The sequence below is a fragment of the Tribolium madens genome, unplaced genomic scaffold (assembly GCF_015345945.1).
Source record: "Tribolium madens isolate multiple individuals breed KSU strain unplaced genomic scaffold, Tmad_KSU_1.1 Scaffold_1;HRSCAF=32;Tcas5.2_LG8, whole genome shotgun sequence".
NCBI classification, from domain to species: Eukaryota; Metazoa; Arthropoda; class Insecta; order Coleoptera; family Tenebrionidae; genus Tribolium; species Tribolium madens.
The window spans coordinates 9,082,695-9,106,622 of NW_025400984.1; the positions used below are offsets into that span (position 1 = coordinate 9,082,695).

Genomic DNA, 23,928 nt, shown 5'->3' on the forward strand with positions numbered 1-23,928 from the left:
TAGTTGGCAGCGTCACACCTTTGAATTTTTGACATTTGACAGATACCGTTTCAGTTGACATCGTCGTGTAATTATCATTTAATTTGTTTAAATTTCCAAAAACATCACAAATTGGCGACCGAAAAATGCCAACCCAACTAGGCAACGACAATAGCCAAGAAATCCGGGCAAAAATCGCCTACAATGGCGAAGTTTTGATCACTTACATTGACCAAAGTATCACCTTTGAGGAATTACTCCACGAAATCGTTGTAATTTGTCGATTTGCACCTAATCAGTTGTTCACGATGAAGTGGGTGGACGAGGAGGGCGACCCGTGTATCATCTCAACTCAAATGGAACTCGATGAAGCCCTGCGACTTTACGAAGTCAACAGAGACAACGAAGTCACCATACATGGTAAGTGGAGGATTTAGCCATTATTTTCGGAATTGGCCGAATCGAAATTCTTAGGGCCTGTTTCCCGTTAATTTTAGCGCGTTTTGAGAAGTTTTGGTGGGTTAAGGGGGACTCCAAACAGTGTGATTACTCACCCAGTGTGCCATGAGTAATGCTATCCATGAGTTGTTATCGGTCATGCGTTAAAATCTGTGCTACAATAATGGGAAAAGTTTTATTTATTAGAAGAAAAACTGCTTAAATTACTCTAAACTAGACCTAACAGTCGATATTCTTTATGGCTTGATAGTTGAAAGTGTTGAAATTTCAAACAAAGTTTCTTGGGTTTTCATGTCATTTATGTTTTTGCAATTGTTTTCAGAAAAGCAAAGTTAATAACAAAATGAACACAAATCTGCTCAAAAACGTTCTTAAATGCTCGAAAAATGCAAAAATAGGTAACGCTATTTCATTTAGTCTAATTCTATAATTTTTTGGCTAGTTTTAAATTAAATTTTGCGAAATATCGGGTGACAGAAAATCTATTGACACACTGAATTATTCGTAATCCTTGTAAATTTATTGTACCGTGCAATCAAAAAAATTAAAATAAATTAGAGTAGGCGATCATTAAAGTCCTTCAGATGGCAATCCTGATTTTTGACATCAAATGTCAGCGGAAAATTTGACAAGTTTGCGTTTTATTCATTTTGTGTGAAATAATGTTCACTTTAAAGCAGAAATTTTTTATTGTAGCAAGTTATTACAAAAATGCTGTACAAGACCAAAACGGTGAATGGTCATTTTCAGTTGGTGTGGAAAATTCTCAGCCAACGAGTTGCCAACTGTAGAATATTAATCATCGCTTACTCTAATTTTTTTTTTGATCGCACGGTATATAAAAGTCTGATTTGAAAATCAAGGGTGCAAAACTAAAATTTTAAATGTGACACCAACTTTATGACAATTACAATCATTTACAGTCACCCGATATTTACGTTTTTACTTGAAAAACATACTAAAACTCTTGATAAAGGCAAAAATAATGACTTATTGTGATGTTTTTTTTTTGGTTTGTTTTATCAAAATCTTGTAATTAACACTATATTCGACCATATTTCGTATTTTTTGTCCCATTTTTTTGACAAAATTTTACTCAAAAAGAGCTAAATCGAATGAAACAAATGAAATAACATCAATTTAGATATATTTTTGTTGTGTTTAAGCATGTTTTGACAATATCTTGCAAAGTAAATGAGCCTCTGGTTCAAAACAAACTAAATCGAGCGAGATACACTAAAGTGATATCAATTTGAATTTAATTTGGTAATTTTTCAGTCAGTTTTAGCAAAAATTTGAATGTATTTAAAAACGTGCTGAAACACTCTAAAAATGCAAAAATAACAATAGTTTTGGCCTAATTTGATAACTTTTTGGTTTGTTTTTAACGAAATTTTGCAAAATAGTTCTGTTTCTGGCTAAAAACATACTAAAATGCTCAGAAATGGACAAAATAATGTACTTTTTCAACGATTTTAGCGATTTTTTTACCTTGTTGAGTGAAATATCATTTAGAAAAACAAAACTATCTCTCGAATTTTCAATTTGTTTTCGAGAAAATTTAGCATTTGAGTTTCAAATGCAAAATGCTCAAAAGAATACATTTCTGACTGAATTTACTACATATATCGATAATTAAAAAATCAAATTAAAAAAGTTATGTTTAGTAATGCTCGATTAGAAAAATTATTTGAAAATACATTAATTTTCTGCTGTAACTACAGTCACGTTTCTAAAAAATCATCAGAAATTTTCACCAAATCATTAAACTAGTATAAAAATCACCAGATTTGGTGAAATTTCACCAGTCTGGGCAACACTGTCCCCAACTGCCCGAAATGCTCGGGCCCTTGTCGGTATCGATTCAAAGGCGCCACCGTAGTGTCCCGGCCTGACGTCTGCGTCATTGCCAAATCGCCGCCGTCTCGTCGTCCCTTCATCCATCGCGGCGTCGCGACGTCCAACGTACCGGCAACGCTGCCACACACGTCCCCCGTCGTTAGTTTTCACTACCTTTCCGCTAATTTCTTTCGAAAAACCAACGATCAACTCAGGTGGCGTCGCGACGTACATTTTCCCCCTTAATTTAACCCCATAGTAGGTGAGTTTGAGGGGGTGAGGGAGATTTGTTTTTTAGGCGGGTCGTACATGATTTAATAAATCTAATAAGCGTCATGGCTTGGGGTTATTGGAGCGCCACAACGGTGTCGGACCGCGGCCGCAGCCCCCGAAGGAACCAAAATGGTAGTGTCAACAACCACCACCAACAAACAATGCCCGTCACAATCGAAGATCGTCCCTCAGTGTCACAAACCTATGCTGGGGCTCCTGTCAATTCTAATAATAATACGACAACGACATCGTCTAGTGGCCAGATTCAGGGCGAGTTTGAGGAAGTGGGGGCTTTCTCGAGACGGCCCTCGTTGGATTTATCGTTGGTTGGGCCCCAAGGGGCCCTAGCGGGGATTTTGTGTGCTGCACATAGTAGTAAACAGGGAGGGACGTTGTCAGCGGGCAATACATTGACTAGAGTTGGGAGTAAACATACGGCAGTGGAGTATGCAGTACCACATCATCTCTACCATCACCATCCGACTTATATAGAGTACCATCACAAGCAATTGTCGTTTTCGGATGATGATAGCAGCTCGGAGCCGGGATATGCCACAGGTTTGTCGATGTGGCATGAGAAATATTCTTGGTTTTGATTTTTTTTTGCACTCTTCTCAAATCAGGTCAAACACGGGTGGGATTTTAGTACATTTATTATCCTGTCGTAAATTTAAACATAAAATATCTCATGGTGGAGGAATAAAATCGTCTAAATTGATTTTGCGAAATAAAAAAATTATTCGTTTAGTGTCGTTGCGCCCATTGACTTTTTATTATTACCACTACGTAAAACTTCATTTTAATGAAATAGGTGAGCTTTTTTCAGTGCATTATTGTCTCCCAGCTTTCAATATAATAATGCATTGTTATTCTTTGGCATGTAAAGCTATTGTTGGGTGTTAATGAAAAAAATACAAAATCGAAATAAATTCAACTCAAGTTAAAGTTTGTAGAATAAATATTTTTCGTAATGGAAGATCTCTTATTTATTTAACTAATTTAGTTATTTTGGTGTTCAATGTTAATTGCACTAATGCAGCACAAGTATTTTAATGTATTATCATCTGATTTTATTTCATTGGTATTAACTTTTTTTTAAATAATGTTTTACAAAAAAATTGCGTGAAATTACGTTTTAAGAGTCAGTTTTTGAGATATCGACTTATTTCTAGGTCAAGTAGACCAATTTTTTGGCAAACCATTGCTCAAATCTAGTACCAAAGAATTATCATAGTAATAATGGCAAGAATATCTTCATTTTTGATTAATTAAGTTTTAACTTGGAAAATGAGTGTTTTCAGCTTTGAACTTGAAATTTACTCTTGAAAATTGCACTAAACTATAATTCTTAATTTTTAATTTCTTAAGTTTTAACTTGGAAAATAACGTCTTCAAAGGATTAGCTTAAGACAAAATGTTTTCAGACAATTAGAATTACGAATCTGACCCAGATTTTTATTATAATGAATAGTTTTTGAGATTTAGTGTTTTTTGTTTGGTCAAAAAACTGAGCAAATAAAAAGTAGGAATTTGTTTTTTAATTAAGCTAAAATCCGAAAATGGACAGTCAAGTTTGGTTGGCAAAACTAAAAATTAAAAAAATACGTATTTTTTTTTAAGTTAAACTCAGTTTATATAAAACATTTCCAATTTTCTTGAAAACTATTTACACGTGAATAAATTACTAATTTTCCATGAATGGCTTTTTGAGATATCAGTCAATTTCTAGGCTAGGCTGGCCAAAAACAGCTAGAAATTTAAAAAATAATTAAAAATAAATTAAATAAAATTAATAAAGTGTGAAATTGTTAAATTATATTCAAATAAAAGACTATAAAGGCTTAAATTTTGATTTCCTGAATCCTAAATTTTGAAAAAACTACTTTTTGAGTCATAGTACCTAAGTTTTGCACAAAATATTTTTAATTTTTGCGAAAATTATTGAGAAATTAAACTTAAAATGTCCTCAGATTCACGAATTTGTAAAGATTTTAATTACAATAATTAGTTGTTGGCAATTTTCGAACTATTTGAAAAGGAAATAAGGTTGCTGTTATTTGGCAAAATAAATTCAAATCGAGGCTTCGAAGTTTGTGTTTGGAAAAAAAAACTCAAATTTACTTTGTGACATAAGCTACACCAAACTGGATCAATTTTTTTTTTTAATTTTTAAAAAGGAGTATTTATTTTAGCAACATACAAAGTAAACAAAAAGTTCGGATATAAACTCTTTTTTAATCATTTGCTTTCAGAAACTAACAATTAATAAAAATTAAAGTAATATAAAAAATGTGATTGTATTCTGTGAATGAAAATCGCTTTGTTTTTGAGTTATGACGTTTTTTTTTTTTTTCAAATGACATCTTATATGAATTTTTTTTTTATAAAAATTAAGTAAAATGTAGGTAGATGTAATCCTTCGATTACAGTCTTTCTAAAAAAAGGTTTTATAGTAACTAGCCATTTAAAAAAATTAAAAATTTGCAGAACTCAAAAACAAACAAAAAAATTGATTTTTTTATTATTAATAAACGTCACATTTTCATAGTAGATACGCTAGCGTTCATCAGTTAGTTTTTTCAATAAATAAATAGTTTAAGCAAAAAACGTTTCATACTTTTTGTTCACCTTATACAGAGTGTCCCATGTAAAACTTCGGTCTAATATTGTTATTTGATAACAGATTTTTATGAAATTTCGGCCGCTTTTAACACAATTTTATTCTTTTTTTTTTTGTAAGCGGGACCTCTTTCAAGGACAGATTTTTGCTTATAGCATTTTTTTATTGGCGATTAATAATTTGATATAAATGTTAAGTAAGGCATATTAAGCTCACATTTTAAGGGCTGGGGTTGTTTAGTAATGCTAAATACTAAATAATCTAAATACTAAACTAAATCTACGTTTTAAATTTCGTTAGAATCCAAATAATAGTGATATTAGATCCGAAAGTCTTAGCAAGTGGGACACTCTGTATATTTTTTGATTATGTAACAATTATATGCTATCAAAAGTGTGTAAAACACGAGGATTTTGCTTCAAAAATTGTAAAATAAAATACTCATTTTTTTTGTAAGTTTTAAAAATACTATGAAAAGAAGAGGTATAAACTTATTTTTTAAAGCATAATGTGATATCTTTCACAAGCTGTGACGTGGTCTGCTCGTAATGAAACCACTTCGGTCGTAAAATAACCTCCTGTGAGACATATTTGAACATATCATTTCAAAGTGAGGATAAACGACTTCTTAAGGGTTTCTTGTTGTATTACATTTAGCTCGATTACCACTACCAGTGTTTTTATGATTTTTTTAAATTGTGTAGCTTTTTTAGTGCATGATTTGTCTATTACTACTGCTTTAAATTTTCAGAGATGCAATTTTTTTATGCCAATCTTTTCGCTTTATTTGATTTAATTTGAGATTAGGCGTCACCACGACGCCGATTAAGGTTCGCAATTAGGCAGTAAAACTCTCCCCCTCATCCGTAATTTCCGTTTTTTGAGCGTCGTCGTCCTCCTGATTATCCGCAATTATGGATTTTCTAATCAAGAAACAAAAGCTCCTTTCCGGGCTTCCGGACAAGCACCTGTCTGCTGATTTCCGGTCGCTCGAATCCGGGAAAAACCGCCACAAGTTATCGTCCGTTTGACCTCAATCTTGAGACAATCGATACGCCCATATGGCAAATTTTTTTTATTTGTTTTTTTTTTCTTTCTCCGATAACGATAATTACAAATTCCATTCAGTACTCGCTCCCACCAAAATTCAAACAACGTTATCGCATTTGTCCGAGATAATCGTTTATCTTGCTTCACCTGAAATAGTAACGTGCGTGTTGTGACGATGGGTCGAGTTAGGTGATTCCAACCCATGGAATATCGAAATGGGTGACGGAAAACCATGGTGGAGCAATTTTAAAATATGGAAAGGGATGTCCGAAGCCGCGATTCTCTATTCGCTACATCCGACGTTGGGTTATGACGCCTCCTCGGTATTGGTGGCCGCGTTTCCTGGAGGTTCGTTGGAAAACCCGACTTTATTTTTATTTTTATTTTTTAGAAGAGGGTGAAGAGGACGACCTTTAAAACGTGGCGTATTTTATTAAAAAGATTTTAGTTTTTTTGTTTTACTACCTGACATTTTACATCTGATTATTTTTATCTTATCTGTTGGCCAATTCGATTTTGCTCCAATTATTTGGCAATCATGGAAGAGACAATTTATTTATTTGATTCTATTCTGTCCACAGTTTTTCCGAATGTGCCGCCACAACCCGGAATGCCCTGTCAGGGGGAGGACAGTAAGTATTTATTATTATGGGGGCGGGTATCACAAGTGTGCCAACACCAAAAAAAATGACAAGTTGGCAACGCCTTAGTGATATTTTAATTACCAGAAATGTTTTCATATTAATGTGCATCGAAGTAGTCGTTGAAAGGGATCATTTTAAGGTGGCAACCATGCAAAATTCAAACAATCCTAACCTCAACCGTCCCTAAAAATTATTTTTACAATTGCAAAAAATAATTAAAATTAACAAAACGTAATTGTTGTCATTATTGATGTGATTGACATTATTGACACTTTTTGTGTGATCAGCCTTCAAATAAAAAATGCATTTAGACTTCCACAACCTACTTGATGCACATTAATATGAAAAAGATTAATTTTGTAAAGGCGCGACATTTAAATATTATCTCGGTGATAATTTTTTCTAGTGTTGTTTTTCTCGATTTTAAAATGGCGTTTTCGAAATAACAATGCTGCGAGTCTTGCAATTTATTCTACTATGTAAACGGCACCATAAAGCTAAATTTGGTAGCAAAAAAATTGATTAGTGTAACTCTGATACGATTAATTTTTTTCAGGGAGTATTTACAGGAGAGGTGCTCGTCGCTGGAGGAAACTTTATCGTGTCAATGGACACATTTTCCAAGCCAAACGTTTCAATCGAGTAAGTTGAAAATTTAATCAAAACATGAGATACTAATTAGTGTTGTTTAGAGAGCCTTTTGTGCATTTTGCAATGACAGAATTTGGGGTTTGGGTCGACAAGGTTTCAAGTGTATTCAATGCAAACTCCTTGTCCACAAAAAATGCCACAAACTAGTACAAATTCCCTGTACAGTCGACTTAGTTGAACCCTCGATCAGAGAAGAACACAATGGTGAATCGCCTTTAGTAACACAAACCTCCAATAGTGAAATTATATCGGAAATTCGCGACAGGGAATACCCTGAACCGCCCCCAGATGTAACAGGTAAAGCAGACATAACCTCACTTTTTACCCAATTCTACCACAATTAGACTCAAGACGGTACTTAACCTAGAAACTGTCCGAAATTGTGGCCAAAAGTCGAAATTTCCTCTTATTTTTTAATGTTTTTTTTAAACATAACCTCACTTTTGTCAATTTTATGGATTTAGGTGAGTCGGTGGCGGTGGAGGACCCCAACCGGCAGTCGGATGACCTGGAGGTGGGTTCACAGCGTCAATACTCTTTGAACGACTTCGAATTGATTCGTGTGATTGGTCGAGGTTCGTACGCCAAAGTTTTGATGGTCGAATTGAAGAAAACCAAACGCATTTACGCAATGAAAGTGATTAAGAAGGCTCTAGTGACCGACGATGAAGATATTGATTGGGTGCAAACTGAAAAACACGTGTTCGAAACGGCCTCAAATCATCCGTTTTTAGTCGGATTGCATTCCTGTTTCCAAACACCGTCTCGGTTGTTTTTCGTTATTGAATTTGTCCGTGGGGGCGATTTGATGTTTCATATGCAAAGACAGAGACGTTTACCCGAGGAGCATGCTCGGTTTTATGCCGCCGAGATATCATTAGCGTTGAATTTTTTGCATTGTAAAGGGATTATTTATCGCGATTTGAAATTAGATAATGTGTTGTTGGATCATGAAGGACACATTAAATTGACTGATTATGGAATGTGTAAAGAGGGGATTAGGCCTGGTGATACCACTTCGACATTTTGTGGAACACCGAATTATATAGCCCCTGAGATTTTAAGAGGGGAGGATTATGGATTCTCAGTCGATTGGTGGGCTTTAGGGGTGTTATTGTATGAAATGTTGGCGGGAAGATCACCGTTTGATATTGCGGGAGCGTCAGAAAATCCCGATCAAAATACAGAAGATTACCTGTTTCAAGTTATTTTGGAAAAAACCATTCGTATTCCGAGATCATTGAGTGTCAAAGCGGCCAATGTACTTAAAGGCTTCCTCAATAAAAATCCAGCAGATAGATTGGGGTGCACCAGTCATGACTCCTTTGTTGAAATCACCGGTCATCCGTTTTTCAAGAGCATCGATTGGGACATGGTAAATTTTTTATTTATTTGAAAGATCAAACTAATTGTTTTTTTTATTACAGCTGGAACAAAAACAGATCACTCCCCCATACCGCCCCCGACTCGATTCCGACCGCGACTTGGCCAATTTCCCTCCAGAATTCACCGACGAGCCCGTACATCTCACCCCCGACGATGCGTAAGCATTGATTACGTCAATAATCGACCAATAAAATGTCTGTTTTTAGGCATGTGATCGAGAAGATCGACCAATCCGAGTTCGAGGGTTTTGAATATGTGAATCCTCTGTTGATGTCATTGGAGGATTGCGTGTGACATAACGTCAGTTGTGCTTTACATCCTAATAATTTACCTCCTCCTCCACTCCCCCGTCATCCTCCGCCTATGTTTCCGCCGCCACCGCCCCCTCCCGATATCGACGATTTCGATGATGCTAGGTTTTTGCAAGTCGACATGAGGCCAAGTAAGTCGATCTTGCAAAATATTTTCTGCCTTCCTCTCAATTGAAAATTGCACTTTTGCTATTATCATTCGTTGGTTCTTCCATTAATGAGAGTTTCTGTTAACTAGCACAGAACGCAGTAGGTGTTGACGCCTATAAATAAATCAATATTGTTGCAAATATTAAAACAATACTAGAAAAATTGCCAACGAAGCTTTATAATAATAACCATAGGGAAATTTTCTGCACTCTGACTTGATAGTTGTAAATACATTAAAAAAATTGATGGGAGAATAGGTACGTTGGAATTGATTGTTTTTGTTCGATTTATTATTGTTAATGTTTCGAAAGTTTTTTTAATGTTTTTATCTTCTGATGTTCTTGATTCCGTTGACTCTTGCACATTCCTCTATCGTATTATTGAATTTAGTATTAAAGAATTGAAACAAATCATTGACTGATGTCGTCACAGCAAAACATTCGTGATTGTTACTAGAATTTTGTATAATATATACAGATTGAGAATGACTATATAAACATTTAGAGTAGCTACAAAGAATATATCTCGCTTTACAATTTATTATAGTCATTGGTATTCCTTCCATTCGTTATTTTTAAGGAGACAGTGTTAAGTATTAATTTATATCAGATTTGAGTATTATTTTCTACATTCCGCAATACTTCGGGAACTATACAAACAATTATATGTTAGCCTTATGTTCTCTAGGTTCCGTATCAATATTTGTATGATTTAATAAAGAACTAAACAAGAAAAATACTTGTTATAAATGAAAAACCTTTTATTTATCACAATTATGACTAGATCGGGACAAAAACCCAAAATTAATCCACTTTGGTTTTCAAACTTCTCATATATTCCTGAACCGGAGCCGATTTGAAAATCAAAACCGACAATACGGACCCTATGGTGGCCCCAATCCAGTACACAACCAAATGCTCGACGAAAGTATTCCCCTCACAGCCGAGTTTTAACGAAGTCGCCAGGGCCGGGTTGTAATAACCCCCCGAGAAATTAAAAGCTGAAAAAATCAAAGAAAAATTCTAATAATTTTCAAAAAATGTCAGTCTTCAATCAAGTGATTGAATACTATTTCGATTTTAGCCGTTTAGTGCTCTTGTCCAGCTGAGAGAAATCGCTGGATAAGTCTCAATCGGCTTATTTTAGTTTAAATAATTTCGTTTTTTCACTACCATTGTTAAAAATACAATTATTTAGTTTGTCGAGGGGTTGTGAAGTTCACCTAGTGGACAATAATCATTGTCATTATTGACCAAGGGCAATAATGTATTAGAGATGGGTAAATACCAATGTTGGATAATACAAATATGTATAGAATATTATTATTTAAAACTATTGTCATACCAACTACTAACGGAAGTATGGGGAGATGAAATTAATGCAAAATGAAATAAAAACGCCCATCTCTAATTCTTCTTTTTTTGTCAAAACAACAAATAGACTTATTTCGTGTTGAAATACTAAATACTCTCAACTTAAATTAATATCTCAGGTAAGTACTGTACTGTACTGTAAGTATGAAATTAACATAAATAATACAGTAGAACCTCGATAACTCGAACCTCTACATACATATAATTTTGATAAGTCGAAGTGATTGGCTGGTCCCAAGCATTTACTAATAGAAATCAATGTAATTTTATCTCTAATACATTGCGGACCCCTCAAGTATAATAATCCTCTATAAGTCGAATTTTTTTGAAATTCCCGCAATTTTACTATGCATATTAGATTAATTTCTGCACTATGCACGTGTTTTCCGTTTCTTTACACAAAATTCAAAGTCTGTGATTGATAACTTTTTCGAAAAAAAAAGGAAAAATACATTAGACATTTTTCAACAAGTTTTTTTTTTCAGTCACCTCGAAAGCAAATTAATAAAATATACATATAAAAAAGATAAAAAATCTCGATTTAAATTTAATTTTTATTTTTTTGGGGTTCAGCCCTGCTCAGGTCCTGCTTGAAAAATCGAGCGTGCCTTGGAAATTTAAAAAATCACTATTTTTTCTTTTATGAATCAAATATGACAAAAAGTAATTAATAAAAATTTAGAAGCAACATGTAGGCCCTACACCAAATTTCAAAAACAACATTTTTTTTCCAAGATAGTTATAACTCTTTGTGGTAAGGCAGTTTACAGTAAAATAATAAGTTTTTGAATATTTCCGAAGCTTACTTGATATTTCAAAGCCAAAATTTTGTTAGAAGTTAATCTTTAACCAAGCAGGGCTAAACTTCAGAAAACGAAAATTTAAATCGAGAATTGTTTCACCTATCCAGGGACACACTATATAGGGTGAATATAAAGCGTTTTTTTTTTTTAATTATTTGCTTCCAAAAAATAATAATATAAATTAAAATAAAATAAAAAATGTGATCGTATTTTGAGAACGAAATTTTGTTTCGTTTTTGATTTATGCAATTTTTTGTCAAAATTAAAATCTATATAAATAAAAAAATGTAGAACTCAAAAACAAAAGAAAATTTTGAAAAAAATTATTCTTGATAAAACATCACATTTTTGCCCTATTTCATCAATTAGTTTGGTTCCATATTTTTTATTCACATAGATACGCAATTTTAAATTTTTATTTTACTTTATTTTTATATTTATGTATTTTGTGCCTTAAGAAGTTCATTGTGTAAATTTAAAATAAAACCATGTATGAAAAAGTAATATTCTCGATAACTTGAATACTTTTTTTGGGACTTAACGACTTAACAAGGTTCCACTGTAGTTGTAAATTACGACATGTCTGAGGCAACATGTCCATTAATATTAATAATTTTAGGGTAATAAATGTACTAGTAGTGAAAAAAATTGTATAAAACACGGAGGAGAAGATTTTTGTAACCTCGCATTTATTATTTAAATAGCTCGGCTATCTCTACTTGTGATGCAATATACTATTTACTCACCGGCGACCACCATCATGGTGGCGAAAAACGCATCCAACACGTTGGCAAATTTGACTTGAGTATCGCTGAGAACTCTGGATGCCAGTCGGCAAAGACAAGTCCCCCCAGCTTCAATGACAGCCCCCACGAGCATATGCACTTGCAAATCGGCCATACAATCCTCAAATGCTTTACTCCGATGCGTTTCAACTAATTCCATCGCCCATAAAATTTGTACATAACGAAATGTGACTAAAGCACCCAAAATCTGCGAGAAAATGAGCAAAGCAGCATTGCTGACGTCTTGAGAACCTTCGAGGATTTCCTCGATGGGGCTGTAGGGACATGCTGTTGCAGTGTCCCAACTTGAACTCCACCATATTGTTAGAATGAAGAGATAAAGGGCGTAGGCCCAAATCCCCCAATTGTCCGCAACTGATAAAATCAATTAATTTTTGTTCAATTTGAAATTAATAATGTTGTTGAATTTCTTAATCGTGCAGCGATTATTGGCACTGGACAATCCTTACATTCAACGGTAATGTCGGCCTAGATACTCAGGACCGGAATCAGGGAATGATTCGGGCCCAGTCTGGTAGGCCTCTTTTTACTCACTTACCGATAATTAATTCGAAACAAGCGGCACACAATTCCAAAGTTGCGATAAATTCCAATATCATGCGTTTGAAAAGACTGTCGTTTAGCAATAAGTTGAGCACTTTTCGGGCTAAAGCCGCCAAAAACAGAGCTAAGATTATGTAAGTTGTGGAAATGACTAGAGGATGAATTCCGAATATATTCCGACGCTTACTGGAAGAGATAAGTGTTATCACGAAAATAACCGAATTATTTGAGCGCTCATTTTTCAAATCTCACCTATAACCCACCAGTCCCATGCGTTTAAAAAATCGGGACACTCTTCGGGCTAGACTGGCCGCCATTGTTTTAATTTTTTCACAATAAAAAATTTTAAAAATTATTCAGTAATTTATTCACTTGGACATTGTTAAAGGCCGCGCGACTATCTAATAATCAAAAGCTAGTGGCGTTATAATTAGTATTTTCTAGGCTTGTGGTCTAATTTTAAAACATACGCACACAGATGCCACCAAAAATCGTGAAAGAAAAATTGTCACTAGCACGTGTGCTGTCTGTATGGGAGGGAAATACAGCAAGACCTTGATTATTCAAATTACTATTTGTTGCGTCAATTGCAATTAGTTTATTGTACTCGATATAATACAGGGTGGACTTTTTTAATTTCCAAAAGTAACAGATATGATAGTTAATTTGATATTTGTCAAGACAAGAGAAACTAAAAATAAAAAAAATTGTATCCATAATAATTATGAAAGCGAAATTTTCTGTTTGAAAGAAACTGATTTTTTTTGTTGAACATTTTTTTTATAACCGCCAATGAAAAAAAAACGGTTTAAATACGTGCTTTATTATAAATTTGTGTACTTAATTAAAGTATTTTTTAAATTTTCTCTTAAAAAATTGCAACAGCATGTTTTCGTCTATTTTGGTAGGTACTTTTTTCGTCGCGAATAAAACGAAAGTTTAAAAAAAACTACCCTTTTAGTAATGTTATTTTTTGCTAGTTTTATCTTCTTCCTTTGTCAGATTATGAATTACGAAGTGGAAATTCTCCGGTTTCAAGAAACTAGTTTGTTGAATTTTCTTACAGTTACTTAAAATTTTCGTTTTTTTTTATAATTGTCGAATGAAAAAAAAAATGTAAATACGTATTTTGGTATAAAGTTGTGTATTTTTTAAATCTTCTCAAAATGAAAAATTGGAGCTGAACAAAATTCATGTCTGTCATCGATTTATTTTATTTTTCTATTAAAATTAATGGAGATGTTTTGAAACATTTATGAAATGTTTTATTATATTACTTAAAAAAGTGTATTTTTGATGAAAATTGACAAAAAAATGTCAGCAATATTGATGGACTCCAACATTCGCAAAATTTGTTATCATTCACTTGGCACTTTTTACAAAATCTAAATTTTGTTACAAATACTAAAAAAAATCATTATTTACAAATGAAAATACAAAGATTTAAAAACGTCTTTTACTATAAATTTGTGTTAAAGTATATTTTTTCAATTTTCTTAAAAAAACAACAGCAAAATTTACGTTTTTATCTATTTAGGTACTTAATTTTTTTTTCCTAGAATTAAAAATTAAAATGAGAAATTTATTATCTTCTTATATTAACAAATTGTATTTTTACATGAAAATCGGCAAAAAAATAACAAAATTTGATTCATAAAAAATTAAGAAATTCGCAAAAACTACCTGTCAATTTTTGAAGAAAATCTCATTTCTAAGTTTCAAAACTGAGTCTGATTTTTAGATTTTAAAAAAAGATTTTTTTTAGTTTTCAAACCTCAACTTTGTAATTTGTTAGTATATTGTTGGTAAATACGAGGGAAATTGAAGTAAAACTACCAATTTACTTATTTTTGTCGGTTTTATTTATTTTTTCTTTGTTATACATTCAAATTAATTAATTATATAAATTCGAAATTCTCTGTTTTTAAGAAACTTGTTTGTTGTCGTTTTCTATGTTATTCAAAATTTTCGTCTTTTTTATAATTTTCGAATAAAAAAAAAGATGTACCTAAACACGTGTTTTGCTGTAAACTTGTGAATTTTTTCAATTTTCTCAAAATAAAAAAATTGGGGCTGAACAAAATTAAAATTAATAGAGAACTTTTGAAAAATCTATGAAATGTTCTAAAATGTTACTTCAAAAAGTGGATTTTCTATTTTAACATTTACAAAATATGTTATCTTCCTTTGTCACTTTTATAGAAAATCTGAAAACTTGATATTCGTGTCTGCATTATAGCTATTAATTTATTTTTAAATCCACCATTAATTTCTAAGGTTGAGAATTGGGTTTTAGATCAATTTTTAAAAGAAAGAAAAAATTTTGCTTTTTTAATAGCACTTCATTTAATATGTTTGTAGTCGGAAATTTTAAATAAAACTCTGATATATTTCTTTTTTGCCGGTTTTATTTTCCTTTTTAATCTCGTTTTAATTAAAGCAATTACAAATTCAAACACAAAAACCCCGAAACCACAAATATACCCTAAAACCAAGACCAAAAAGGCTCCTTGAAGATGATGCAAAGTCAATGCTTGAACAAACCCACTTTCATCTTGACTTCTTTTACGTGAAACGTAAGTGTATCTCCTTGCCATAGCACTGGCTAATCCATGTGTTGTCATTAAATTAATCACTTTATTAAATCGTGACAAAAAGGGGAAACCCCTATTGGTGACCATAACCACCGAATAGGTAAAAATCCTATCTTCGAGGATAAAAACCTTAGGTTTACCCCTAGCATCGGTCACTAATGGATCATTTTTCGCTAGTAAATAATCAAGAAAAACATAATTTACGATACTTGCCGTGTCACCATCATCACCGACACTAGTCAACCAAATGTGAAGTGATTCATTAACTTGGAATAAATCATAAATTTGCATGGCTTTCTCGTCGTTTGTGACATTGAAAATGTCTTTATAGATGGGTAAACCCCCGATATCCCAATTTTTGTACAAAACACCGTCGATTGAGTCAACTTGGGGTTCGCGTTGGGGCAAAGTGAGGTAATTAATGAGCGAACTCGTGTAAACCGCAGTATTAATTATGCTGAAAATGTTTAAACCCATGAAAATAACTCTTGAAAAATCAGACCGTGGTTGGCGATCCACTGCAGTCACTATCATAACTTGAAACGTTGCAAGCAAATCATTACCGAATTTTTTATAATGATTGTTTGAAATTGAGGTGACTTTTAATAAAATGGCAGAGACGAAAACTACCCCCACGCAAAGTATCCACAAGTACCAACTGAAAATGACAGTGAGGACGCGCCATTTGGGCACATATTGTGCTATGGGTACTATCCATACTAGCCCCGATAAATAGTACGCATCCGTGTTGGCAAAATCTTGGATATATTCAGGAGCGACATAAAAATTACCAATACCAATAGCTGAATTGTTGTAGACTTGCCCCAAACCTTTGGTCCACTCACCCTCCTCTTTAACCCCCCAGGAATCCTCCCCGGTTATAGTCACATTGAAGGTGATATTAAGAGTTTGTCCGATTTGTTTCAAAAGTGTTATTTCGAATCCTTCATTTTCGTTGATGACAAACGGTTCGAGTGGATTTGCTACAACGTCTAAAGTACAGTTATTGAAGGGTTTGAAAATTTTGCCTTGGTAGAAATTCGTATTGTACAAGACTTCTCCCCGAGTACAGTAATCCGCAATCACGATTTTGGAGCCTTCCAAACAGTGGTTTTGCGGTTTTAGGGCAAATTCCATCGAGTAGAGAATAAAATGCTTCAAATTTGTCGGAATCAAAACCGCCGTTTCAGTTATCGATTTTTGCCAAAATTTCTCCAAGATTTTTCGTGCGTTTGACTTGTGATTCCTCCCAACATTTGAATAATAAACCAAGAACAAAGCACGAGGATTGTAGGTGGTCACTTCTGTCAAAACTTGCAATTTCTTATCGAAATTATCGAGGGAATCGACCACGAAGAGATAGAAACGTGGCAAAATCGTCGTGTCAAAGTCATTTCGGTCATCGTCAATCACTTCAATGTTAAAAATTTGCAAATTGTTGAGTTTTTTTATTATTTTATTCTGGATTTGGTATCCGGGCGAAGTCATGGCTTTCGTGGTCAGAATTGTTAAAAATCGGATGTCCAAATTTAAGTAATTTTTGTAAAATTGTCTCGTTGCGATTTTTTCTAGACAATTCAGGGCGTAATTTTCGTGGATGGGACCTTTGGGGTTTAAGAGAGGTCGACTCATGGCGATAACGGAGGCAGTGATTATTAGGTAATTGTTCATGATGATGTGTACTAGTCATTCACTACAGACGGTATTTATTTACAAGATTCGTGATGTTTGCGTGTTATCAGTTGGTGATTTCTGGTGACAGATAGGAGAACATGAATAACATTTTAAATGATGGACACAGGTTCACGAAATCGTGGAGAGTGGCTGTTTGATAGGAAAAAACTAGCGATTTGTGATATTTCTCACAAATTTTCCAGTATTGGTGTTGATAAATTAATTAGCTTGATGTTACTGAAAATCACTCGTCCTATTTTTTTTTTAATAAATTACATAATTTTAATAATATACATAATTACTGTAAATTTTGGAAAAGATAAATGTTTTTTTGCTTTTTCTTATCCCTCAAATTATTTTCGCACAAAATTCATTATTTTATGGGTAGTTTTTTAAATCCTCGAATAGATCGATTTTATTTTTGTAAATGATACATTTTTATTATAAATACATACTATTCTTTATAAAGTCAATGGTTTTTAAATAACGACGTTATCAGTATTTTTTTAAACAGCAACCAACATTTTAGTTTACTGTTATTGGTAATATTTTCTTCTAAAAAGATAGAAGAATATGTACCTATTACCAAAAACAGTCAAGAAAATTCTTGGTTGCCATTTAAAAAAAATAATGATAACGTGATTACTCAAAATATAATGGCGTCATAAATGTTAGAATACCGTCAAAATGTAGCAGTTATAAGAATAAAATCCTGTTTGAAAATATGAATTTTGTGCGTTATTTTTATTTCACAATTTTTTGAGGGGCCATTAAAAATTCTAGTAATTCCAATAATCCACCTTATTTCCTTTGTTTTCAGTTTAATTTCTACTATTCCAAATTAATAGTTCTAAGAAATTCGACGTAATCTTCAAAAGAAAAATTATCACCGAAAATTCCAAACAGAATTAAAGTAATTTCAGAAAAATTCCAGTAATTCCAAAAAATTCCGTAATTCCAAAAAATTCCAGTAATTTCAATAACAATAATTTCAATAATTCCAATTTAATTTCTTTAATTGACCGTCTCTTATGTAAAATTGTCGGGAAAATTCGCCTAAGTCCCTTTAGTTTCCGAGTTATGTATTTTTTTTCAAAAGTTTGAAACCTAAAATTGCTTCCTTAGCCGAAACTATAACTTCGATCGACTCCGGGTTTTCGACATGTTTTTTAAATTGTTCCATAGATCTCATAATTTTTGTAAAAAAAACGCGTTTCGAATTTCGAGAAATCGCGTTTTTCACTTTTTTGCAGTTTTTTTTTTCATATCCGTTTTTTTTTTCCAACAGTATCAAACATGGGGGTTCACACCTAATAGTTTCAGAGTTTTGAAAAAATCAAAAAATTCAGAAACATTAAAATCGGTTCAAACGGCGTTTTTCACACCCCTAGAGGTGCTATAGGGATTTACAGAAATGTATAACACGTTCTAATTTTGCTTGCTAATTTTAGGGAAAAGTGCTTATACAAACGTACCTAACATAAGGGCCTACGCCAAATAGTTCCGGAGTTAAGGACAAATATCCGCTCCGGGTACTGAAAATCCTAGATTCCTGAATTTCTTAACTTCCGTAACTTTTATTCCAAATTAATTCCGGTAGTTCTGATAATTACAAAAAGAATTCCAGTAATTCCACCCAATTTAGATTAAATTCCAAAATTTGCACAACTGATTATTGGCCCTTCGAAATATATCAATTTGATAGATATTTGTGATTTTAACTACGTCTCAGATAAGAAGTTCATAAATAACAGTATATTACATACGAGTTGCACGGTAGGAAGAGTTTGAAATTCCGATACTAACCGCGTAGCGGCGAGTTGAGGATTAAACGATTGCTTGAATGACCTTTTGTAATGTTTTTTTTTTTGCACAATTTTTTCTATTTTGCGGTTTTTTTTACTTCAAACGACATTTTCACGAATATTAAACACAAAAATACACTAGGCTGCTGTTAACGCACTGAGAATCTGTTAAATTAGTTAATAATGACGCAAAGTAGAAAAAAAACATTTTACATGTCAGTTTTGGCATTTTTACCAATTTTATAAAGAATTTTTTTTTATTTTTGCTTTTTCTTATACCTTAAATGGCAAAAAGCAGACAATTTTATGCTTTTGTTGTTATTCAGAAAAAAAACTTCATAAATAAAAATTAACATTTAAAATTCGCACCGAAACATCAAAAACTGATCCAAAATTCATCTGCTGACCTTTTGATTTTTTCTGTTTCAGGCAGATTTCCATGTTATCATCTTTATTGTTATTTTTACCACTTCCATCATATAAAAAATGAATTGTATTTAAGACAAAGTTCATCTTTAAGTTGGATCTTTTTTATCAAATTAACGTAAATGAGTCTTCAGTTGCGAAAGACCATTTTTTTTAGATGAATAACAATTTTACACTGACCAATTTAAAGATAACAAACAACTTTGTTATTATTTGAACATCTGTAATAATGTAATTCAGAGGTCAAAACCTTTCGAAAAAAAATCGTGTTCAATACAAAGTCTGTAGTGATGACAGAGACATTTGATGCAGCAAATCAAAACACAACTGATTCGTTTCCTGAGTACAAAAATCACAAACTTACGCGAAATCTTATCGTCGTGCTTTTGAATAACGGTAATGAATCATTTATGTCACCATGTTTATTTCACAATTACAATGTTTTATTGCCTAATAGAAAATATCCTCACTGGTACAAAGAGAAAAGGTAAAAGAACGATTATTGCCCTTAATTTTGACCATTTATTACAATGATGGATGAATAATCATAAAAATACACAGTACATTTAAATAAATCGTGTGTCTTACATCTAGACTAGTCTTCTTCTCAATGGATATGAAACCCACTTAAGCCGAATCTTTGCTTGAGATGTACTTGATCAAATCGACGACTCGGCTCGAATACCCATACTCGTTATCGTACCAGGAAATCAACTTGACAAAAGTTGGACTGAGTTGAATTCCAGCTTTGGCATCGAAAATCGAGGAATGTGTATCTCCAACAAAATCGCACGAAACGACCTCCTCCTCAGTGTACCCCAAAATCCCCTTCAAGGGCCCTTCAGCTGCCGCCTTGACCTTGGCTTTAATCTCATCATAAGTCGCCGGTTTGCCCAAACGAACGGTCAAATCCACAACTGAGACATTCGGAACGGGAACTCTGAACGCCATTCCTGTCAATTTCCCATTCAACGCCGGGATGACTTTCCCCACAGCTTTGGCAGCCCCAGTCGCAGCCGGAATGATATTTTGGCCAGCTCCACGACCGTCACGCCACAGTTTCCCCGAAGGACCATCAACAGTCTTTTGTGTGGCTGTGGTGGCGTGAACTGTGGTCATCAACCCCTCGACGATTTCAAAATTGTCATGGATGACCTTAGCCAAGGGAGCTAGACAATTCGTGGTGCAGGAAGCGTTAGAAATGACTTTGGCGGAGGGGTCGTAGGCGTCCAAGTTGACACCGCAGACATACATGGGGGCGTCGGCTGACGGGGCCGAAATGATCACTTTCTTAGCGCCTCCTTCAATGTGAGCGGAGGCCTTTTCAATGGTGGTGAACACGCCGGTGGACTCAACGACATAGTCAGCCCCCACTTTGCCCCATGGAATCGCCTTGGGGTCGCGTTCGCTGAAAACGCTGATCTTGTTGCCGTTTACGACCAAAAAGCCCCCCTCGGCTTTCACTTCGCCCTTGAAACGGCCATGGGTCGAGTCGTATTTGAAGAGGTAGACCATGTAGTCGAGTCCGATGAAGGGATCGTTGACAGCGACGACATTAGCTCCCCGTTCCAAAGACGTACGAAGGACCAGACGCCCAATACGTCCAAAACCGTTGATTCCAATTTTAGCCATTTTCGCTGAAACGAGAAAAAAAGCCCTATTAAATTTTGGACAAGGTCATGGAGGTCATCAATTCGCCGGTTGATTTCGGCCAATTCGAAGCTTGCAGAATTTAGAATTTTGAAAACGCGACAAATTTGTATTAAACGTGATACGTGACAAGCCATACGGTTTAAAATAAGATCCAAATTCCATAAAAACTGCTCCCAGTAGGGTTGAATGAATTCGAGAAAAGCAATAACAAGCTCGCGTACATTGTTCAAATTCACATTATTCAAACTCATCGCCGCTATGAAATCAATGATAAATAAGGAAATAATACAAGTTTTTTACTTACGATTAAAAACTGTGATTTATGCACGACCACCAAGACCGAAATGTCATTTGAAGGGCAAATGCGACGTTTAAAAATCAAACGCCCTGGTCACGTGTCCGCGACGCATGCGCACAACGTGTGCCTTTGGGGATTTTTGGTTTAAAAATTATCAAAAACAGGGGAAAAATTAACTCAAATTTATTTCATTTAAAAATTACAAAAAACAGCGATTACACAATATTATGAAATAGTTATTAAAATTAGTCGAAAAAGGTACACAGACATGGCTCCCTCACTGAGGGCTTAGAACTAGCACAGCCACATTTCTCTGACAATTTTATTTATTGTCTTATTGCCCTTTGTAGTTTCCTAATACGTTGCGTCAGAATTTGTCCTACGTCCTTCAAGTCCCCATTTTCGTCCTTGTCTGTAAAAAAAAATCGTTCAATTCTCGATTTTTCCCGGAAAATTCTTACCATCGTAATAAATCAGTTCGCAGAAATTGGTACAGTCTTCGCGTTCTTTAAGCACTTTCTGCAACGTTAAGTAAAACTGTAAAACAATGTCGTTTTTGTGCTTCGCGTAGTAGCCTAAAAAAGTGTTTAGCAATTATTTTATGAATTTTTTGAGCGTACTTGAATGTTCCCCATTGGATTCCACCACGTCTTTGAACGTTTTCAAAGGTGTGGCGTATTCGGCCGCCACATAAATCCTTTTGCCATCCTCGGCTTTGATTTTGTAAACTGAGTTTTTGTAGACTCGATTTTGAACACCAGCTACTGTCATCACTATTTCCTCAAGGGACTGCAAATGTTATTTAAAGAGTGAAAACTTGAATTGAGTGCGACTCACGGAACTCTCTTCAATGCTTGGCGATTTGTCGGTTTTTAAGCTAGTTGAGCAATAAAGTGACTTTGGTATTAGAATAAACAACTTGTAAAACGCGAGTTTTACATGATGTCTGTCCTCGTAATCCTTCATAAGTTCTTCTAAATGTTTCTTAGAAGTGCCCGTGTTGGGGATTACCAATTTGAGGTAACCGTGGAAGAAGGAATGGGCCATTCCTGAGCCGTAGTCCAAACCTGGGCAATTTTCTATCCACAAAGAGTCGTACAAAGGGCCACTTTTCTGTGATTAAAGCGATATGATATTTTTTTTTGTATTCCTGCAGTGGTCTTACCAATTTGAAGTTTTCTTGCAGAAAAAATGCACACGCCAGTGACGATAACATTGAAATCAGGCCCATTTCATGCCACGGTAATTTGTTGTATTGGTTATACATTACGTACGAAATAAATGCAAATAAAAAATAAACAATAATAATAAAAATACTATTCGAAAAATGAAAAATGTCTTTAAGTAAAGTTAAAAAATTGTTCTTGTAACGTGTTTCCAAATGTTCGTATTCTTCCACCCCGTGTAAAAGTCGAGTAATTAACTCTAACACGAACAAGAAAAGCAAAGAGATGGACAAAATAACTACAAAAAATTATAAAACGACAAGAATTTCAAAAATTATTACTCACAAACTGATCCAATAAAACCCGAGTTGCTTTGATTGCAAAGAAAACTCACTAAAACTAACAATGATGAAAATAATAAGAAATAAATGCGTGTTACCGGTAAAAAACACCAAGCTTGCACAATAGGATAATGATTTACTTAGGCCGGTCCTGGTTTTTGGTAGGGACTTTCGCAGATTTCGCCTAGTCCGGACCTGTTGCAAAAAATAAATTATCTCTCAATTAATTCAATTTGTACAACTTACGGCTCTAGACGAGGCATTGTTTACGGGATTATTCATGATTATTATTAAGCAATTAATACGTTTTTACACATTAAAGTTTTGCAAACACTGAAAAATGCAGCGATGCCACGTATTGCATAATGGTGATTTTTCTAGCTTCCGGCCTCACTTTTTAAACGAAAATTGCATCAAATAGTATTCTGAAATAAATCTAAACTTTGGATAATGACAAACAATAAAACGATTTATGTAATTCGATTTTTCGTAATAAATGATAACACTGACAACGTTGCAAATGATTCATTTGTCACAAATGTCAAATTTCGTGATAAGGTTGTCAAAATTATGGACGATGTTGTGAGGCGCCGTGAGGCACGAAGACGCAAAATTTTGGAAAATTCGCAAAACCGGTTAAATAGAATCACAGGGATTGAGCAGAAGTCGCCAACAAGTTAGTACAGTTTGGGTCAAAAGTGAGGTTATAATGTTGTCATTACAGAGTTACCGCATTTGCAAAGTCACGATTTTGAGACAGATGCTCCTAGTTTTGTGGACAATAATGAAAGGATAAGTGAGGTAAAAGCGGGGACTGGTGGCACCGAACAAGTGAAATTGCCCCACAAACAATACAGGGTTGTTGTTTTAGCTGGATTGGCAGTTTTTGTAAATTTTTTGTTAATTCTGGACGCACTTATCCTGAAACTTGATCCCAAATCGACTCATCTTAACAAGATTTTCATACCTTTGTTCGTATATGAAGTGACTCAATTTTTCTCAAGTAAGCCCAAATCTGACAAGAATTTTATCTACTTGTTGTTAATTGCAAACGCTAAAAACAGTCATCTTGTAACATTAATTA

At 34.0% G+C, this 23,928-nt stretch overlaps 5 protein-coding genes across 6 annotated transcripts; 2 read left to right on the forward strand and 3 right to left on the reverse strand.

Moving 5' to 3' along the window:
* Window positions 1-21: 21 nt before the first annotated feature.
* On the forward strand, window positions 22-10,098 carry LOC123016328 (atypical protein kinase C). Of its 2 annotated transcripts, XM_044416660.1 has the most exons (8): window positions 780-836; window positions 2,576-3,108; window positions 6,802-6,852; window positions 7,421-7,506; window positions 7,557-7,812; window positions 7,980-8,890; window positions 8,943-9,058; window positions 9,108-10,098. In XM_044416660.1, the coding sequence occupies exons 1-8, from the start codon at window positions 814-816 to the stop codon at window positions 9,193-9,195; spliced, it is 2,064 nt and encodes a 687-aa protein (XP_044272595.1). In that variant the 5' UTR covers window positions 780-813; the 3' UTR covers window positions 9,196-10,098. The 2 variants fall into 2 exon arrangements, with proteins under 2 accessions (XP_044272596.1, XP_044272595.1); XM_044416661.1 differs by lacking the exons at window positions 780-836; window positions 2,576-3,108 and adding an exon at window positions 22-399.
* Window positions 10,099-10,104: 6 nt separating this feature from the next.
* LOC123016329 (aquaporin-11) lies at window positions 10,105-13,332 on the reverse strand. Its single transcript, XM_044416662.1, has 4 exons — window positions 13,140-13,332; window positions 12,883-13,073; window positions 12,285-12,698; window positions 10,105-10,362 (listed from the first exon to the last, which is right to left on the reverse strand). Exons 1-4 carry the CDS (start codon window positions 13,202-13,204, stop codon window positions 10,166-10,168), a joined length of 867 nt encoding a protein of 288 aa, XP_044272597.1. The 5' UTR covers window positions 13,205-13,332; the 3' UTR covers window positions 10,105-10,165.
* A 6,562-nt stretch (window positions 13,333-19,894) lies between these two features.
* LOC123016238 (glyceraldehyde-3-phosphate dehydrogenase 2) lies at window positions 19,895-21,433 on the reverse strand. Its single transcript, XM_044416503.1, has 2 exons — window positions 21,344-21,433; window positions 19,895-21,023 (listed from the first exon to the last, which is right to left on the reverse strand). Exon 2 carries the CDS (start codon window positions 21,016-21,018, stop codon window positions 20,014-20,016), a length of 1,005 nt encoding a protein of 334 aa, XP_044272438.1. The 5' UTR covers window positions 21,019-21,023; window positions 21,344-21,433; the 3' UTR covers window positions 19,895-20,013.
* Window positions 21,434-21,504: 71 nt separating this feature from the next.
* LOC123004550 (stimulator of interferon genes protein) lies at window positions 21,505-23,392 on the reverse strand. Its single transcript, XM_044397892.1, has 8 exons — window positions 23,091-23,392; window positions 22,943-23,039; window positions 22,849-22,896; window positions 22,503-22,801; window positions 22,175-22,450; window positions 21,958-22,126; window positions 21,799-21,912; window positions 21,505-21,749 (listed from the first exon to the last, which is right to left on the reverse strand). Exons 1-8 carry the CDS (start codon window positions 23,124-23,126, stop codon window positions 21,664-21,666), a joined length of 1,125 nt encoding a protein of 374 aa, XP_044253827.1. The 5' UTR covers window positions 23,127-23,392; the 3' UTR covers window positions 21,505-21,663.
* Window positions 23,292-23,857, forward strand: LOC123004553. Its single transcript, XM_044397896.1, has 3 exons — window positions 23,292-23,520; window positions 23,569-23,645; window positions 23,716-23,857. Exons 1-3 carry the CDS (start codon window positions 23,295-23,297, stop codon window positions 23,734-23,736), a joined length of 324 nt encoding a protein of 107 aa, XP_044253831.1. The 5' UTR covers window positions 23,292-23,294; the 3' UTR covers window positions 23,737-23,857.
* The last annotated feature ends 71 nt before the right edge of the window (window positions 23,858-23,928 follow it).